Source organism: Sylvia atricapilla, chromosome 3, assembly GCF_009819655.1.
Source record: "Sylvia atricapilla isolate bSylAtr1 chromosome 3, bSylAtr1.pri, whole genome shotgun sequence".
Lineage (NCBI taxonomy): Eukaryota > Metazoa > Chordata > Aves > Passeriformes > Sylviidae > Sylvia > Sylvia atricapilla.
This window is the reverse complement of record NC_089142.1, coordinates 91,748,090-91,768,404: the sequence shown is the minus strand read 5'-3', so window position 1 is coordinate 91,768,404 and position 20,315 is coordinate 91,748,090. Positions and strand designations below refer to the sequence as shown.

General features: G+C 39.4%; 1 protein-coding gene and 1 long non-coding RNA gene across 2 annotated transcripts; one reads left to right on the top strand and one right to left on the bottom strand.

The window, feature by feature from the left end:
- The first annotated feature begins 9,429 nt into the window (after positions 1–9,429).
- On the top strand, positions 9,430–13,126 carry LOC136359495 (uncharacterized). The gene is made up of 2 exons (XR_010743289.1): positions 9,430–10,054; positions 13,010–13,126. It is a non-coding gene; the product is annotated as an uncharacterized lncRNA (long non-coding RNA).
- A 2,881-nt stretch (positions 13,127–16,007) lies between these two features.
- NENF (neudesin neurotrophic factor) lies at positions 16,008–20,064 on the bottom strand. The gene is made up of 4 exons (XM_066316162.1): positions 19,540–20,064; positions 18,375–18,435; positions 17,361–17,464; positions 16,008–16,779 (listed from the first exon to the last, which is right to left on the bottom strand). The coding sequence occupies exons 1-4, from the start codon at positions 19,981–19,983 to the stop codon at positions 16,603–16,605; spliced, it is 786 nt and encodes a 261-aa protein (XP_066172259.1). The 5' UTR covers positions 19,984–20,064; the 3' UTR covers positions 16,008–16,602.
- Between the last annotated feature and the right edge of the window lie 251 nt (positions 20,065–20,315).

The window sequence follows — 20,315 nt, the reverse complement described above, 5'->3', positions numbered from 1 at the left end:
TTTCTGCATTTCTGCAAAGGAGTAAGTATAGAAATAAAGAAGTTCATAAGAAATGAGTATTGTCTCCAGCCAATGTCACTTTTTTTTGCAATGGAGCATTAATCCATCTTACTTTATATCGCCAGAGTATGGCAGTTAGGGAAGGACTTAATTAGGGAAGATTTTCATGAGTACAGATGGATGAAGAGGTGTCTCTGGTTTTGTCTCCCAGAGGCCATTGTTCAGGACTGAGCAGATGGACAACTTTAGATCACTTGAGTGTAACAACTCCGTTTGGGCAGCAAATTTAGCACTGATCAAAGCTAATTCGAGGGCTGGTAGATTTATGCTAAATGGGCTGGAGCTCAGAGTGCTGCAAAGTGTTGCTGTTAAAAGCATCCCTGATGGATTTGCTGTGGAGGAAATGGCAGGAATGCCATGGCTGTGACTGCTCAGACCAACCACATCCTTCTGTGCCTGTGGCCCACAGCAAACGGTTGTTGGCAGGGCTGTGACAGCTCACTGACATCCAGGGGTTTGAGTCACTGAAGAGTTCCTCAGACTTCAGTACACAGTGGTTCCCCACCTGTGTGGCTGTGATGTCCTGCCCTTAGGAGTAAGGAACTGCCTTGAGATTTGTAAATGCTCATGGGCAAATGGAGCTGTGAAAGTCAGAGGGTCTGCAAACAACCAGAAGGTTTTCTTAGTGAATTGCACACTTGGCATGGAAATTGCTGTGTTGGTCCCTGGCCTACTGTGTAAACACATGGTGTGGGTTTGGGATAAAGGGGTAGGGTAAAAGGGAAGACAGAAAGAGATTAATTAAAGAGAGAAAAAGAAAAGTCCTGGTTCCAGCGTTGACTCCTGCCTGTTATTAATTACTAATAATTGTTGGGTATGTCAGTTTTTTCATAAGTAGCATATCCTAATTTTGGCTCATTTCATTGTATTATCTGGTTTTACCCAATTGACTGATGCACTTTTCTCTTTAGGAGCTCTTTAAACATATCCTTTATAACTAACTCCTCAACCTGCATTGTTGTCAGTGAAGTCAGCAAATGCCTGCCTTTAATTCTTCTCTAAATACAGGAGACCTAACCCATTTCCTACTCTTTTCACATAAATCATTCAAGTTTGTAAGGGTCAAGCCTTTAAAAAAACATAATTACTTAACATGTAGCAGGGACAAAGTTGATTTTTCCAAATAAATTACTTCTAAATTAATATTGCTAATATTTACTAAAAAACATTAGCCCTGTGTTTCCCTTCTTTTTGTTCATCTTGTCTTCAGAATTTTGAGTTTATAAGCCCTTTTCTGGTGATCTATATTTCCAAATAAGCTATATTTTTATATACAAGAAATAGTTTAGAGATAGCAGGCAAGACATTGAATTTTTAATGATAAATACTGTAGATACTACTAATTTCTACTAGTAAAGTTAATAATCTGTTTCTCTTTGCTCTGGCATGAAGATCAGACCACTTAATGCTAGGATTTACAACTGATTCTCTGGAATTTTTATCAGTGTTAACTGGGAGTTCTATTTACTATGCAGATAAAAAATAAGTAGTACAAATAGAGTTAAGGTTAAAGAAAATATTTGAGCAGAAGATAGTAGATGTGAAAAATACATGTCTGAATGGCAAAGCACTGGAATGCAATCCTGGGTTGACACAGAACATTATAGCTTTCTGGAAGTTAATAGATCTGTCCCAAGTCACATGTAGAGTTCAGAAACAAAATGATGAAGTTAAGCCTCAGAGAAAAAAAAGGAGAACCATGGGTGGGACTTAGAGAACGCAGTGAGAAAGTCTGTTGGTTGCATGAAAAATGCACAGCAGAGATGAAAGTAATTCTTCAGCCATTGGAATATTTTTTTTTCTCTGTTTCTGTATGTCTGGTAGTTGGCTCATAAATGTTTCCTTACATACGCAGGGCCAGGGACCAGCTAGGAAGGTAGCTGAGCTCGGCTCGGGTTGTGTTTAAAAATGCACTTGAACGGAGCAGCCGCTGGATGTCTCTGTAGCTCAGCGATCATGGACACGGAGCGGCCTCTCCGAGTGAGCAGCCTGCATCTGGGAGAGAGGAAGGGGTCAGTGTGGGAGGCCACACTGCCCAGCTCACCGCGGGGATGTGACACAGCTCTCAGCACAAGAGATGGGGAGCTATCAGCAAGATGAACAGATGAGAAATGCGTTTTTCTTCCATTCCAAGAGCACTTTTTCTCCCCTCCCCGTTCTTTGTTGTGCTCTGTGCCAGTGTGCTAAACCTGCTGCCAAGGACTGAAGATTTTTTGAAAAAATAAGCTGAATTTTTTAATGCCTTTCTCAATAGTTACCATATGTAAGCAAGTACTCTGTTAAGCTGGATAGAAGAAATGCACCAGGTAAATGTTCTTTTTTCATGCCAGGGGTTTCTGGCCCAGATCAGTTAAGCTGGGAGCAACTTCATATAAACAAGAACTAGATTTCCCTTTTCTGGAAGAGTCTGCACTCTCTGCTTTCTCTGTTCTCAAACAGAATTGAGAGAGACATACATTCAGAACTGCCAATGAGATCCTGCTCTGAAAAAGTAGGCATTAGGAGAGAATTTTGGTTACCTGTGTGGATCAAGGGTCCAGGACCAGATCGTTGTCTTGCTCAGCTGTTGTGTTGGAAAGACAGTGGAAATCTTTCTGTAGGCACATTTTCAGCTCTTGTTTGTTCGAGGCATCAAAAATACATGAATGCAGCAAAATGCCTCACAAGTTCTTTGGAGGCTGAGAACCTCAGAGTGTCTGACTTTGTAGAATCCGAGAGTTCTGTGCTGCTGCACAAGCACAGAGCTCTCAGAGGTGGGGAATACAGGGCAGAACAGGGTGGTGCCTCAGGCAGGGCTTTCACAAGGACCCATGAAGGTGAGTGCAGGGAATTTGTGTTTCAGTGGTCTAGCTAGGGAATTTGGGGTTTGGTTGGGATGTAATAGAGATCTCTAAGTTTCAAGGTAATGTGATGACTAGATAATTTTTTTCCATTCCTCAGTTCTCCACACTGTTTTCAGAAAGTTTCATCTGTATATTGTGAAATAGTATATTTCCTTATATTCCTATTATATTTTTAATTCTTTAAGTTAAAAACCAACTTAGGTTACAAATTCTGAATGCTAAAAGTCTGATATATGTCAGGATTTTGCTGGATTTTTTTCCTGTGTATTTTTTCTCAGTATATACGAAAGGAGTTACATAACTTTTGACTTTAGTGGTTGGCCAATATTTGAGCTTCTCTAGTTTATTTATGTCAGAAATGTTTATACAAAGTGATGTATCTTTGTGTACATTCTTTGTAATCAGAGTAGGATTAAACTGAGGTCCTGTTTTCCTGAATGTAGCAGGGAAAAAGACAATAGGAAACAGCTCTTTTGGCAGTAGCCCAAGCCTCTCTCTTCCATCAGGGCTGCACTCAAAAAACCCTTGCTCCCTTTTTTTTCCTCTTTGTGGTAATTCAGGATCATTCTACAAAGTGCTTCACTGGTTTGGGGTGTTTTCTTACCTACATTTGTAACATTTCTGACTGGGCCACACAATTTTGCTAAAACTACATACATACACTTTTGTGTTTTCATCCACGTGGCTCAGATGGTTTTTTTATTTGCTTGTCTCATGGTTGGTGCTTGGGAGGCAAATTTGTCTGTATGTTCAGTTGTATTTCAAACCCATTTTCTTCTCTAGGCCTACAAACCAGTTCCCTTCCACTCCATTTTCTGCTGGGTTTCTCTGGGGCCATTCAGGAATACAGGCAGGAAAAGAAGTTTCTCAGACAGTGAAATTTAAGGAACATCAGAAGTGTTGTTTAATAGTCTCAACTAAGCATATAGCAGGGACGTGTTCTTTGCCATGCTCTTAAAGTCTGGGGCAGACAAATCTGCATTCTGCTATGCTGAATATTTAACAGTCCTTAGTCCTCTTGGATTTTTGCTTTTCCAGGCTTGTATTGAGAAAGATGTTTGCCTAATCCTGACTATGTATAAAAATAATAATCAGAAGTAGTTATTCTGTGCAAGAGCCAGATTGCATGGTTGTTATCTTAGACTGGCAGTGAAAGCCCTGGGGAGCTATTTAATTATGTAAATTAGCATGAAATTAGAAAATTATGTTTACTTTGAATTTGGGGGGGGGGGGATGTTTTGTTTTTTTCCCCTGCAAAATCAAGAATAAGCATCTTCAAAACATATGGTTTGTTTCTAACTTTTAGCTAGATTTAGCAATTGCTTTAGGTTCATAAGTAGTTATCTCATCTGTATCTTGCAAGAATATTTGTCAAAATTCCCAGTACTGTGGATGTCTTTATATTTATTCTTCAAAAGGAGAAATGAAGGGAAAGGAATCATAATGTACACAGATGTACAGTGAAGTACAGAGCTGTGAAGTTCCAAAGGTTTTTTTTTTTAACCAAAAGCAAGTGTCCATTCAAGTCTAAAATTATGGAAGAAAAGGGAATATGTAATTATGTTTATAATCAGAGAGGTACTTTTTTTGGTGCTTAATCTAAATACTGTAAAATATGTTGGTTTTTGAGCAGCATAGAAAACATGAAAGTTGATAATGTAGGAGGTTACTGTGGTCTAGGGAAAAGAGGGGGACTGGATTCTAAAACAGTGAAATTCAGCACAGCTCAGCTGGAGCTCTGTATTTCTATTGATGTACACTAGTTGCAAATTAGTTTATGGTTTCAAGTTGCATATAAAAAAGCAAACAAACAAAAAAGTACTGTTATGAAAGCATCCATCTAGGAAAACATTCGGGCAAGAAAAACACAGTGGAAACATCACTCTTTCTAAATTAAATTTATTATTGCATTTAATAAAGTTTCTTAGTAGGGAGTTCCTGAAAAATGTGGACTGAAATGTGAAGCAAACTGTCAGTGCTCTTTTAGCTGGTACATATATATATATATATATATATATATATCTGTGTGTGTGTGTGTGGTATATTTACAAGAATAAATGTCTTAATTTTTTTTCATTATTTCTAAAGAAGCTTTCTAGAGAAAAAAGAAATATTTCATAACCACCTGGAGGGGCATTTGCTATGATTGTTTCCAAAGGAGCAGCTTAAGAGTTTCATAAATATCAAAGTTAATAGGCTCCTAGAAACAAGGAAAATTGCCTGTAGGTGATTTCAACTCATACAGAAACAGCTCTTCCCTGAACTGCAATTTTCTCTAAACTTTCTCTCCAGGCCTGTTGCCTATTACTCTGCTGTCCTGTTCCTACTTTCTCTAGCTGTTTTGAATCAACAGTGGGTAGAGCAATACTTATATGAAATGTACTTGAGGGTGAAACATGATCTCACGAATTGCAGAAAAATAAACAATATTAAGTGTAGCTTGTGGCTATCGGCAGATCAGAAGCAGTCTAATGGGAACACACTGGCTTTTTGTAAATGAAACAGCTATGCCACACTGTCATAAAACCATAGTTATGGCTGGATTTGAAGAAGAGAATATATCTTTCAAAAAGTGGCTTCCAGAAAGAAGTCTGAGAATTTACTTTTTTTTCATGCATTGAGTTGCTATTTGGTATGCAGTAGGAGATGCTTCTCCTTTATTTTTGCTGCTTTTTCCCCCCATCTTGATGTTAAGGCACTTAATTGATAACTTTTACTGAAAACATAAAATCGTTGTTTTCTGCATAAACAGGATAATATGTATATGCCTCATAATGGTCATACTAGGAATAAGAGCTCTTCTCTCTCCTTAAAGATGCAGGAAAACCTTTTCATTATTATTACACAGCTCACAGAATCATGCTTAGGAGAGGGCGTGCAGTATGACAAGATGTTCTAGAAAATTGGGTCTGCCTGTTGGAATTTCTTGACAGGCTTTGGGTCTTGATGGGCTTTCTGCTGCCAGAGCCATAAAGCAGCCTAAAGGCAGCAGAGCTGATTTGGCAGAAGGCAGCAGGAGGCTGAAACAGAACTGAGCATTGTGGTTATTGCACAGGAAGAGTGTGGTGAAAACTACTGGGGCTCTCCCCATCAGGGCTGAGCTGGTTCCCCCAGGAAGGGCAAGTGAACTGTGATTTAGTTCAAAATATTGCATCCACACTTGGGATGCCCATTAGATACAAGGAGGGCCTTGCTCTATTCTTTACTCTTCCATGTTGGTAATTTCATTTTATGTGTAGACATCATGTTAGATATTTGTATTTCACATTCCTTCCGTTTCCTAAATTCTTTGTTGGTGGAGAAGAAACATTCATGAAGTTGTGGCAAGTTTCAGAAGTCTGTTATCTGAAGTTTTACGTAGGAGCTTTTATACAAACCTTTATTTTTGAAAGCTGACTCTGGAAGTACATTGTTGCTATTAACACCCCTGGGGGACTGGCTCCTTCCAGAAAATAAATGTATGCTTCCTTAGCAAAGATGATGTTGTAGTCTTGATTGAAGAGTGAGCTCTTAGTTCCCTTAACCACTGTTTTTTAACTAATGCATCCCTGATTCTCCGTTGCAGGGTGTAGAGTAAAATAAGGAAAAACATTTTTCCTCCTTCAGGCCACAAGTCAGCCTCTCCGTCCCTCCTTCTGTCCATTCAGCTGCAGTTGGACGAAAAACATCACAGGAACTTAAAGGGAGAAATATAATCCAATATATATTTCTTTTAATCACTATGTGCAGTATAAAATAATACTTAATTCCCAACAGTTCATTCCAAAGCATGTGTTTCTTCTTTCCCCACTTCACTAGTCTGCAATAATGAGGTAGGAACCAGCCACACACTGAGGTTGGCTCTGGACTTCTCTCACTGTGCTGTGGCTATCAACATCAAAATTCCTATTACCTCTCTGTCCCTTGATTGTGAGGGTCCTTCTCTCCTCTTACTCTCTTTTTATCACTGATTCCTTCCTCTTCCTCGTGACACACTTTTGTTTTCTTGATTTTCCAAGAGCTTTTCAGTTTGCCCCACACTGGCAGGATGGAGTCATAGCAGTATGAGCTGTTTTGTTCTGCCTGACTGGAGAAGCTGAAATTTAGCAAAGCTTGGACTTCTCCAAGTTCTATGTGTAATCGAATTGTCTGGAGTGTTAATCATCCTTGGATTATTCTGACATTCTTGATGGAAAAATATGCACATTAAAATAATAATGTAATTACAGAATTTGCTTTTAGCATGAATATATTGCCTTTTAGCAATATATTTACTACTCCCAATTTTATATATTGTTTTGACAGATATGCAGTGGCTATGAATAATTTTAAGGTGGTGCAGTTTATTCCATGCTGCTTAAAAGCAAGGATTTCCCTCCTCCCCTTTTACCCCATCACATTTTGTTATTAATGGACACATTTGAATTGTCAGCTTTCCCAAAACCTTGGTGTATTGGCTGGGATGATCAGATTAATTGCTTAACCACATCATTGCTAACTAGGAGTACTGAACATGCTCTTGGTCTTGCTTTATCTTTTCCCTAGCAGTTCTTCTGGTTTGTTTTGGGTTTTTTTGTTTGTTTGTTTGTTTGGGTTTTTTGGTTATTATTATTATTATTATTATTATTATTATTATTATTATTATTATTATTATTTATTTCTCCTGTTAGTTTAAGTATAAGAAATGCAAGCCAAAATAGCCAGGAATGTGGAAGTGCAGGCTTCCAGGAGCTGTGAGGGCTAAGAGTAAACTTTCGACTTTGTCTGGAGGCAGGATGCTAAGGCAGCTCAGCTGGCAGCTTAATGCTGATTGTCATGAATATTAAATGACAGAACCAAAACAAAACTCCCAGAGAGACACTTATGCACAAATCTTACATAGCAACACAAGCAGCTCAGACAGCTGGCTCTCTGTACGCTTTCTTGAAAGAAAACAGTGCTGAGGCGTATTAGGATGATTTTTATAAACCGGAAAGCCAATTTGTGATGCACTGTTTGAAAGTTAGAGGCCTTAATGATTTATAGCTTGAGGCAAAAATCTGTTTTCTGAAGTAGATAAATAGCAGGTAAATTATATCCATGCTGTTCTCCCTTGGATTAAGTGCTCCATAATATTTTTTGAGTTTTGTGCTGTCTGAAAACGTGTAAGCAAATGTGTACAAGCCTTACTGTTAAAGTTCATACCAACTCCCTGGTGTGCAGATATAGTCCCACTTTTCCCTCTGAAGTTCCTCTAACCCCTTTTTTTGTTTTGATTTAGTTTTTTGTTTTGGTTTGGGTTTTTTCTCTATTAAAAAAAACAAGACCAAAACACACACCACATTGCAGGGCACTGAATAATGAACTACATTTGAGTTTGTTTCTGTTTTGTGATTTGTCGCAAAGGATAAGAACTTGCTATTCACAGGGCTCCTCCTTTGGCTCCTGTGGTGTAAAGCTACATGTACCTCCTGCTACATGGAAAAAATTGCAAGAGAATTAAAATTCAAGAAGCCTGGATTTATTTGAAGTAGCACCAACAGAGATCTGGGATGATTCCATTAACAGCGCTGCAGTCGTGCTGTTTCTGAAAGGATATCTAAAGGTGAGATTCTCCAGGGCCTAGACAGTAATCTTTGTTACATTTTTAGGTGGGGATCAGATCCCTGCACATACCTTCCTTGACTTTTGTGGTTGTTTAAATTTATACCAACTTAATATGTGGTTCAGTGATTTCCATGCTCCAAAAGGAATGAACTGAAATAACGGAGTAGGTTTCCTCAGATAACTGCATGTAGGCATGATCCATTTTGTGGTGTTACTCTGAGTATAAAAAGATAAAGTAAATCTAAACTATTTTTAGGTGCAATGAGTCAGTCTAAATGAGTTGATGGAAAAAGATATAAATGAAAGGACAGTCCAGTTAGAGGAAGTTATGGAGAGTAATGCATTTATATAAACACTCTACAGAATTCATTTGGCTTTCCAAACTCTGTCTATAAATCAAGTAGTGCTTTCCAGTAGCTTATGGGGACGTCTCAAGTCACATGGTGCTAGCTGTCTACTTTTAGTTCAATTCCATTGAAAACAGAATGTTTATATATATATTTGAAGTAAAATTTTAAAAGTATTTATGTAAATAATTAATGAAGGTATTTCAGTAATTATTATGTGACTACCAGCAGTGTGCACAATGAAAAATACAAGTGGCCAGCAGATTCCCAGCAGTGAAGAAAACACGTTCAGCGAGATGATTTTTCAGCTAGTACCAGGAAAACCCTGATTAATTTCTGTTGTTCTTAAATCAAACAGCCTAGTGGAGGGGTTTTTTAAGGGTAACAGAAACCAGATACATTTCAAAGACTTAGACTGGCTTATATTTGTGTTTTCACAGTACCATGAGGAATTTACAATTCTCCAACAGACCTTACAATAAAGTGAGCTACAGTATTGTAGAATAATTGTTTGTAACTATTTTCCTGTGTATTAAAGCTTCCTATAAATACATATTACTTGGATCAACATGGGGTAAACCATATTCACTTCAGCTGAAAGCACCACAAAGTGATCACTCTTTGGAGTGAGGAAAGTGAAGTTAGAGTTCAATCAAGTAGCATTTTTGATACTATAGCCATCTTGGGATCCCACCAGCCCAAATGTCCAGCCAACATTACCTTCTTCAAGAGGCTGGAAGTCACAGAAGGGATGAAAGTCACAAGGAATTCAAGGGAAACAACAGCTTATTTAACAGCTAGGAAGCCTATCATTAAGAATGGCAAAGCTGTGGTGAAGCTGAGAACTGTACCTTCATTTTTGTGTCCCAGGTCACCTCTTCACTGGCTAAACTCCAGCCTTTTTTCTTAAACTGCAATGGGTATCATTTAAGATAAAATGGGGAAAATTGGTAAGTTATGGACTGAACAGCAGCAGTGTGATTTGCCATGAATCCAAGCACCTGCAAGGTATCAAAGCCAAAGGCATCGTATTTTTGGAAAATGAGACCGAGGTTGTCAAGCAAGGAGGCAGCAGTATGAGCTGTTTAATTCATGCTGATTTCCCCAGAACTGTATCTAAGGAGGATGTCATGCTTTTCTGTTCTCAAGTTCAACCTTATCTCTGAAAGCATCAGCAAGTTTCACCTCTTTCGAAAGAGTACTCTCCTGTGATTTATTTATAATCTCCTGCTGCTTCTTGTAAGTAGACTTTCACTCCCCTTCCTTTGCTCTGCCTCACACCATTCTATTCCACTGATATGCTGCTGCTTCATGTATGAATCTTTCAGCAGCCTGTTTTCTTGCAGCTGCAAGACATGCTAAACTCCAAGGAGACCACTCAGAGGAGTGGAAAGGAATTTATTTTATTTAAATATTAAATAATAATGTTTAATGTGTAGAATCACAGAGGCTCAGCACATACCAAACATCCCTGCTAAGCTCATGTTCTTAAAATCCTTTTAAGTTCACTAAAATTGATAGGTTGGTCTTTTACACACATTAATTCTGAAAGTTTTTCAGATATCCCTACAAGCTCATTTCTGCTGATCATTTTTGTTGTGTCAGGGTGTTATTTGTTACCTGTTCAGTTTAAGAAATACATGGAATACAACATGTTTTAAAAGACTGTAAGACTGTTGCCTTTGTCTAAATTTCTGGATCTGTCTGTTGTGTATCTCAGGTGCACATTTGTCTTTGTGTAACATGAAAATACTTCACAAATACCTTGAAAGTCCTACTGCCCTATTCTTAAAAAGTCTTGCATCTAATTTAAAGTACAGAGCATGGTTAAACAATAAATAAGGAAAAAATCCTTGAAATGCCTGAGGCACTTTCAAGACATGTTACCTAAGAATTTAATCTCAATTTAAACATGTAATCCTTTTGATTGCCACTTTTGCCTTAAGTATACTTAGATGTCTGCACAGTTCAGAATGAACACTTTGCTTTTTTGTGGAACAATGTTCATTCTTATTAGTAAAGTTTTCAGGAGTTTTGCTCCAACTTAAAAATTAATAACGGGATAAATGTAATTAATAATTTTCAGTTTACCTGGACTTTTAGCTGCAGCATAAAATAAAGGCTATGGAGCCACAGCCCTCAACAAGGCAAATAACCTTCCTATGATACTCTCAATCTGCCATGGTTATTTTGAACCAGTTATCAGTTTAATCTATAATGTTACCCTCCAGGCAGTGAATTGCTTGGTAACTAAGTTCTGTGTATCCAACACAAATGATTTTCAAATCCCTGCAAAGCAGCATAGAACAAGGCACAAGGAAGTTTTCAGTCACCATTGAATTCTATCTGCCCAAACTGGCTGAAACAAGTGCTACCTTTAAGGATATTTTTTTTTTTCAATTCAGAGATTTTGTTGTCTACTAAAGAAGGGTGAAAGCTCCAAGTTTCAATTCTACATTCAGACTAGCATGAGCCTGGCTTGATTCAATTCATGTGTTTGACTCTTTGTACGCCACTATCTGAGTTGCCATAATCTTTAAAGCCCCAGGAGATATGCCGAGATGTGGATTAGAATTTTCACAATGCAAGGGTTTAGATTCAAGTCTTTTTCAAGGCTTTATCTGCTGCCTTTGCACAGTATGGGAAAACTCAGCAAAATCTGGAAGGCAAAATAATAGACCCTGGGACAGTGATTTCTTTTCCTTTTTCAGAGAGGTTTCTTTAAGTAGAGGGAAAATTAGGTCATATTTTGATTTCTCTTGTCTGGCTTATCTCCAAGATGGCCTGCACCCAGCTTCTTCTAAACTTTTCACTTCTTAGAAGGTTAATATCTCATGTCAGAATGATAAAGAGTCATGTCAAGAAGTACTGCAGAACATGGTAAGCTGAACATTCATCAACAGTACAAAATTTCTGATGGCAACATCTACAAATAACTTACAGGAAACATTAAAAGAAATTGTTTATTCAAGAGTACTTCCTGTGGCTCTGCAGTTCATCCAGGTGCACAGGCTCTATTTTTCACAGAACATTAATCTCTGTTTCTCTTAGTTTGGATTTCTCATCAACAGATTACCCAAGCCAAGATTTAAGTGTAAGTTTTGCAAACAAGTAAATCAGGACTCACACTTTCTTCTGAACAGGAAAAAAAGCTAAACCAGAAGATTTTATGTAAAGCCCAACAGATGGATGAGGGTACAAGTTTACATTGTTATCATTGGCCATATCTGACAGAAGCAAAAATAGAAGCACTGCTATCAGACCTGCTCTACCAGATCCACCTTGCCAGTATAAATTGTCCCAGTAGCACACGAAGATAAATTCTCATTTCCCACCTATTCTGTTTTCTGAGTTAGGGTTTTTTGGGACATGCCAAAGTCAAAATCATGCCTATGCTACTAAGGGTACTTCTAGCAGTGATATCCACCTATCGTACACCTAGATCTTTGACACTCTGACTGAATATACAGGGGGCAAAAATCACTATTTGATATAGCACTGATTTTTCTACCAAGGCAGACAGATTTGTTGTATATTATAATTGTCTGAACTGGCACTTACAGAGCCCTGAGTGAAGTGCTACAAATCTAAAAGTTTAGTGATTTTTTTTGTTTAAAAGCATTCACTGACAAATACTAGTTTGTTTGAAAACTGACATTCTGTATACCATGTAAATAGCTTTCAGGGTATAGGTTCATGTGTGTTTTTATGAATATTACTTATATTCGTAAGTACAAATATTTTATAAATTGCATGAATTGTATATCTTTTCCTGTATGGACAGGAAAACATTAGGCAAAGGAATAAGTGGATGATGGGTAAGAAAGTGTGGGATTGTCATCACTTACATCAGTTCTGGGATTTCAAGATATCCAGTGTTCATCTGAAAATAATGCAAATACTAATCAGAGCTGCTTAGCACATCTTCCTGATGTGCAGCTGAATCCTTCTGAATTGCAGCTTTTTCACCCACAGAAGTAGTAATTTTTTTTTTCCACTTTTTTTCCTTTCAGTTCAACCAGATTGGCTGAAAAATTCGCAATGGGCTTTCTAAGTGGATCTCTCCATGTCTCTTCCATTTTCTCTTGAGCAAATGCAAATACATTGAGCCCATTTCAGATAAATAGATTCATCTGTAAGATACAGAATACATATGTGAAAGTGATCTAAACCATTTTTTTTCTTGTTCTGCAGGTTTTTGGAAGTCATACAAGGGAAAACTACAGCAATTTATCTTTCCAAACTATAATTTGTTGAATGTATTGCCTGATAGTGGTTTTGAAACAACAGTAAAAGGAGGTGATTTACAAACTGTTTTGAGGCTTCTTCCATTCCAGAGCACCACCCTTTAAACAGATAAGCATCCTCTTTTAATTTTTACTGAAACGTGGAAAGTCAGACAAGTGCAGTCTGAACTGTGATCCCACATTGACTCCTACACTGATGTTGTGATGAATTCACAGCCAGTGGTACCATCAGACCACAAAGTCAGTAGCCTAAGCTGCAGTTTTCAAAGGATCACAAGGCCTTTTCAGCAGAAGAAAACTAATACAAAACCTGATTTAAGTCAATGAAAGACTCGTGTTTTGGCAAAGGGCTACAGAAAAGTGGTGTACATATCCATATTATGGATAGAAAAGAAATAACTTTATGTCTTATCCTAAATTCTTGGAAAATTCTCAGCTGCTCAATCAGCAGGATTCAGAGCCCTTGCACTCAAGCAGGTGGTCTTGTTTAGATTAGGATGCAATAACTAATAACACATTCTTAGGAGGATTTCTCTTCACTGCACTCTCTGCAAGTGCAAAAAATTAAAGAGAATACTCTGATTTGCATTTCCTGAACCTTTTACTGAATTTTTGTTGCTTACACTTGCAGTCCTAATACTTCAGTTGTTAATAAGAAGTCCTTCCTAAAGTAGGGAATTTATCCTGTCACAAATGTGTTAGGGTCAAAGTGAGTGACTATTGAAAAGAGTGCCAGGTGGGAAACACCAACTCACATTATGCATCATCTAGGTAAGTGAACCCATCTGATAATTCTTAACATTCTAAAGAGTAAACTATTATGAAACACTAAAGGAAGGCAATTCTTGGTGCAGCAATTCATTAAAACCTTATACTTAAGTTAGCAAAATGCATGTTGGAAGCACACAGCAAAAATAATGACATTTGCAATGTTATCTGGAGGCAGCAAGCAAACTGAAAAGAAATTCTAGACTCTCCAAAGGAGGTGTGGAGTAGGAGGGCTACAAAAGGCTTTGCACAGCTTGCTTGTTTTGAGTGGAATTAATAGATCATGAGGGCACCTGTTTTACTGTAACAATACAAACGTCAGGGAAATGCAGCTGTCTGAACAAAGGAGCCATAGCAGACAGTTTGCTTTTAAGCAAAATAAATTTCAGGCCACTGGCAAGTAAAACAACCTTAGCTATAAAATAGTGCTGTTGAATTAACACTGAAAGAAATACTGTGGTACTCTGAATGCATTTTTAAAAAGCAGTGAAAATGTGTTAAGGATGTGTCCACTTAGAGCCTTATTGTTGTAGCACTTCCATTAAGTGGGGAACCCCAAGTGAAATAGCCTAGGAAGTGACTAAATGTGAAACCTTCGGTTTTCAAATGGAAACAAAACCAAAAAGGAAATGTTTTTCATTCTAAAGTGCACTCAGTTGTGATAACCTTGTCTTTAATAACAGAAAAGAAGGGCTAAAGCATCTCCCTTTGGTGATGCTTTAGGGTGAGAGAAGGTTGGACTTGTGAGGATCTTGCATTACAAACAGGGGTTTTATATCACCATTTCCTGTTGTAGGAAGCACTTCCTCACTGAAAAGAACCTGAAATTTAGTACAAGCAGAAGCTGAGTTACCTGCTTTGACATCAGCAAAGGTGATTTCATAGGGAGAACAGGAAAAGCACAGAGAGAACACAAACACTCAGTGGGGATGAGCTGCAATCGAGCTATAAGGGAGTTCTTTTTTGAAATGCAGCTGGGTGTCGTGATCCCAGATGGAACAAGGACTTCTACAGTAATCCCAGCAGCATGACTACTGAAGCTGCCCCATCAGGAAGCAAAGAACTAGTAGGCACTGAAAAATTATTTATGAAATGCTGGCAAACAACCAACCACCATAACCACCAAACCCACATGCATTCCCACAAAGACAACAGGTATCATCAAGGAGCAAACTCCCACCTGCTGTTGGTCTCTAATCAAAAGGTCAGCAGTAATAAACACTAACACAAAAATAATTATCTGAAGCAACAGTAATTTCTTAAATGCTGATTTATTTTTTCTACTCAGAGCACCATCAGAGGGACCAGTGGGGTGGTCTAATGAAGTGGTCTAATGGTGAGACGAAAAAAACCAAATCTAGAATAAAATCTGTAACACTGTGAAATAATGGGCAAAAAACCACCAAACCCCATAGAAATACATAGAAACAGCTTTTCTAGTTACTCAACTGACAGGTAGCTGTCCCCTGCAAACTAGAAGGTGGAGAATCATCTAATAAAATCTTCCCTTCATAGAAAATTACCAAAATGCTTAAAAAATAGAACAACAATACAGAATCCTATTTTTATTATATCTGTATTATTAATACAGAATTGGGAACAGCTGCTTAGTTTTTCCCATATCGATGAAAATGGTGACAGTGACAGATAAATGCACACATGGGACAATTCACATTCTACTTAAGTTAGTGAAAGTCAGGGGTTAGCAGCAATTTTTACAGCTCAGGCTTTTACAGTCCTGTTGTTGCTGAAAGACTGCCAGGGAGATGCCATAAAGGGGGTCTCTTTTCACCCTGCAGGATCTGTAGTTTTCTATCAGGTTAAGAGGGAGAGGAACATGGCACTGCACACTTCATTAAAACAACAGTGATGAAGCCAGGGTAAGAACAAAGAAAAACAAAGTGACATAAAAAATGAGAGCTGAAATTGTTAATATAAAAATGCTAACAACATGCACAGGACACTAAACTGCTATAATAAATTTGTGCTGTAAGAGTATGTGGCAAACACTGGGCTATGATTTCCTCTTTTTTGTCAGAGAAAGACTGGAGGAAGGTAGAAGGAAATCATCATAATCTAATATAGATGGCATCTTTGATAATTATTTTTAAAAAGTAAAGTGTCATTTATCCAAACCTAATATAATAGTCTTATTTAAAATGTCACAGTAGTCCTCCTGGGGGAAAAAAAATATTTATCTTTCTCAATTTACAGCTGTAGGCTTTGCAGAAATACTCCACAGTAACTGCATTTGAGGAGACTGAGTGGCTTTATATCCAGTATTCTCAAAGCCATCAGATATTAAACCCCATAATGCTTTTTAAAATGTTAAGCCTCTATAGCACCTGTCTGTACTCATGATACCTACATTCACATGAAGCACAGAGAATTGATGTTAGCTTGTCCAAATAATTCATTTACACTTTTCCAAGGAGTGGAAAACAACTTGGGATTTACAAAAAGACCAGTCACATTTCAATTATTAAAAGCTTTCTTCTCTCTTCTAAGGAAGGTAATTTTACATTATACATTTCTTAACAGAGAAATACTGGCAGAAAGAGCTTGCAGTTATACAATTCCTGTAATTCCCAGCAAACTACTACAGATCTGTTTGTTTCCTCTATGCTACATGTGTACACACACACACCTATTTTCTGAGCAGAGAACTGACTCATGATAGCTGATTGTAGTAATGAACTCCACAACACAGGGAATTAATTTAATATTCTGCTGTGCCTCTCCCCAGGCACTCTCTAGGTACAAATGTGTTCCTCAAAACTCATCTTTAATGCTGAAATGTGGCTGATCTTCAGGTTTAAAGTCCAGATTGGGGCTGCCATCCTCATTCAGAATTCGCCGAGAAGTATAGCCAACAATTGGATATTTGGCTTTATAAACATTATTGAAGATGTCATCCAGGGACTTCAGTTCCTCCTCTGTGAGTCCTGTCTAAAGGAAATAGGGAAATAAAAGTCCTGTCTCAAAGAAATAAAAATAGAGATATTTACATGTTGGGGTTTTTTTAATGATTACTGTAAACCTTAGGGTCAGCTTTTGGGTTTACACTGCAGAGCATGATGAACAAAATTGACAGTACAGCCTGTAATTGTATTCTCTCCCTTCAAATTCAGCCTTGACAAAACTTTAAGGTATTCAGGTCAAACAAGCAACAGTCCACCACCATTCACTGCCATGTCAGAACACACCAAACCAATTGACAAAGAAAGTGATTTACTGTCTTTGTGAGCATCTTTTTAAACAGCAGGTGATTTCCCTTCTACACGCTTACAGAAGTTGTATTGATTCCACAAATGAAAAACTTTCCTCTTGAAGGCTGTTAGCACCTTTCATGATCAGTAAATATATTTTATGTATCTAAAGAGAACTAATGCATTTTGATTTTAAATACGTGAATTAACTTATATAAATACAAATAATTTAAATTCATCACTCATCATCTTGCATAATAATAAAAATTTGCAAAGTGGAATGAAACAAAGTGGAATTTGCAAAGTGGCTCATTTTCTTACTGTGTCATGTGTAAGATCTGCTGGATCCAGAGACATCTTTGCAACTCCTCTTGTTGCATCTTTTCCAACCAAAGCATTGTATGGTGCTCCTTTTCCATAAAATTCTGTCAGATTAAAAAAAAAAAAAAAAATCCAGTGATGATCTGACAGTGTACAGGGTATGTTCAGCCTCTACCAGCCTGTAAACTGAATGTCAGGGAACTGAAAGCAACAACTCAAGACTAAGACTCTTCTCTGCAGAACTGACTTTGGATTTCCTACTTTTTGGGGTTATACAGCTGTTGAACTTCCTACACTGCATTCTTAAAATTTACTTATTATTTAGGGAGTTGTACTTTACATTCTCATGAGATGTTTGTAGACTCCAGAATTTGCAAGCCTTGTGTAATTTAGGATTTGAAGATCAGCCAAAGAAGATTTGAACATGTATGCTCGTACAAACACAGTAACAAGACATTAGTTTACTTAAGGTAACAACAAGGCAGGTGTCCAAGACTCTCATGGTCCCTTCAAACTTTTTATAGCAAATCGGGATTAAGGAGCAGGAGTTCAAATTAAAACATTTGTAGTTCTCAGGGAAGGCACAAACAGCAAGGGGTGTGGACACCAGAAGGAAAAGAAGCAGCTGCAGCACTGTTGATATTGTACAGTGGGCACATTCATGTTAGCCCTTGTACTCAGGGCAAGAAAATGTTGTAGCTTCCATGTGGCGTGACCCCACACATGGACTCGGGGATCTGGGAAGTGTCTCCCAGTTTCCATTAGCAGTGCCCAAGCTACCTGGACAGTGCTGGCTTGTCTGGCTACATGTGATCTCAGACCAGTGTAAGTTCTAGACAAAACCTTAGTAGGGGAGCTGTCAGAGGAGGAAAATCAGATTTCTTAGAAGAGGAAAAAGTATATCTTTTTGTTGCGGTTGAACTGCAGGCTTCCAATACACTGGGAATATTTAAAAACAAATGACTGAAAAATAACGTGAAAGCAAAGTAGACAGCAGAGGGGAAGCAGACTAACCTTTTCCAGAGGTGACATCAAACACTACTCCCTTCACTGCCAGGTAGATGGGCTGTCCTTCCTGGAGGGAAAGCCATCAATATATCCTCAGCACTTGTGCACAGGCAAAAAGCAGTTAGTTTTAGCTGTGAAATCCACAAGCTCTCAGGACACAAATTCTTCGTTGTACGTTTAATCTTGTCATACCACCACACATGTTCCCTCTCTTGACATTTCTTGCTCATCCTTTAAACTGCCCCTAAAATTCTTTGAAGATTCAATCCTAAACAATGAGAGAATCTTTTTAATCTAAACAGCCCAACCATAGAAGACATGTCCTTTTTTGCAAGTCACCTCTTGTCTGCACGCTAGTCTGCTGGAAGATTGTCAGCTTCATCTTTCTATTCCTAATGCAGATGGATATTGCCCAAAATAAAAGGGTGTGTGGCCAACAGCATTATTTGATTAAAAAACAAAGATAAATACGTAAACACATGTAAATCTGATCTGCTGACTTAATAAGCCAGTTTTACTTAATAAGCCAGTGCTTCTGCTTTGTGTTTCATACATAAGATGTCATTTTAGTCAGACATTGGTTAGTCTCTTCAAAGCACCTCGAGAAGACCCTGAGAAGGTCAGACAGCAAGCGTTTCAAAAGAGAAGCAGATGTGTATCGATGCAGGGCTTCATCGTTTTGAGTCTGGAGTTCTGCTCAGGCCTTTGAACCACACGAAGCTAAACACTCCTAAGTTAAAAATGTCTTGTTATTCTGATAATCTTGTTCTGGCTTTTTGTTTGTTTTTTAAAGTGTAAGTACATAAATTACTGAGAGAAAAAGTTAACTTTGGCTCTAACTCCCGGTAATCTGAACTTCTCCGGCAGGAGCGCCTTGCCAAGCCGGGAGCGAGCGGAATGGGCGCAGGGCACCCAGTTGTGTGATGGTGTGTGCAGCATCGGCCCCGGCAGCTGCCGGCCGGAGCACACGGCCGCCTGCCAACCTGCCACCAAGTGCCGCCCAAGAAGCAAGAGATGCCCAGAAGGGCAGGGCGGGAGGGATCGCGGGACAGCACAGCAGCAGAGCGCGACAATCCCGCGCTTCTCGGCATCTCCGGCGCACCGAGCGCCAGGGAAGGCGGCGGGGCTGCGCGGGCCCGGCCTTCGGCGCACAGCGGCGGCCCGGCCCTACCTGGTGCCCGTCGTATTTGGCCAGCTCGGGCTCGGTGAAGAGCCGTACGGGGGCCTCGGCCGGCGGCCTGAAGCGCAGCTCGGGCTCGGCGCTGGCGGCCGGCGGCAGCAGCAGCAGCAGCAGCAGCAGCAGCAGCAGCAGCAGCAGGCAGGGCAGCGGCAGCGGGCCCCGGGCCGCAGCGCCCGCCATGGCGCGGAGCGCGCACCGCCCCCGGCCTGAGGCGCGGCCTGCGAACCGGGGAGGCAGCGGGGTGGGACCGGAGCTAAAGGAGCGCCGCGGAGCTGGCGGGAACACCGCGAACGCTGGCACGGCTCTGAGGGGGACGGCGGTGCTTAGCCTGGGAAAGGGAGACTTGGGGGCAGCTCGTCTCGCCCCACTGCCTGGCAGGAGGCCGCAGCCAAGCGCGGGTCTGCCGCTCCTCACGGGTGACAATCGATAGGACATGGGGAAATAGCCTCAGGTTGTGCCAGGGAGGTTTAGATGGGATGTTAGGGAAAACTTCGCAGAAAGGGTTGTCAGGCACTGGAAGAGGCTGCCCCGGGCAGTGGTGGAGTCACCGCCGCTGGAGGTACTAAAAGAAACACGCCTGTGGCGCCTAAAGACGTGGTTTAGACATGGACTTGGCAGCACCAAAACTGACACCAAATAATAAAAGATTTCTCAATTTTCCTCCTTCTTCCCCTCTTGAAGTTTCTCCGCTAGCTGTTTTCAATGTTTATTCACAAAAGATCAGTGCAGGCGTCATCTTTGTGACTTAAAAAAACCCAGACATTTTT

Bases quoted from the DNA above. Each gene is read 5' to 3' on its own strand.
- NENF (XM_066316162.1), bottom strand. From the start codon at position 19,983: ATGTCCTATCGATTGTCACCCGTGAGGAGCGGCAGACCCGCGCTTGGC. The intron at 18,436-19,539 runs GTAGGGCCGGGC...CTTTCCCTCCAG, and splicing joins CCAAATACGACGGGCACCAG to GAAGGACAGCCCATCTACCT. The intron at 16,780-17,360 runs GTAAGAAAATGA...TATTTCCTTTAG, and splicing joins CAGATCTTACACATGACACA to ACAGGACTCACAGAGGAGGA.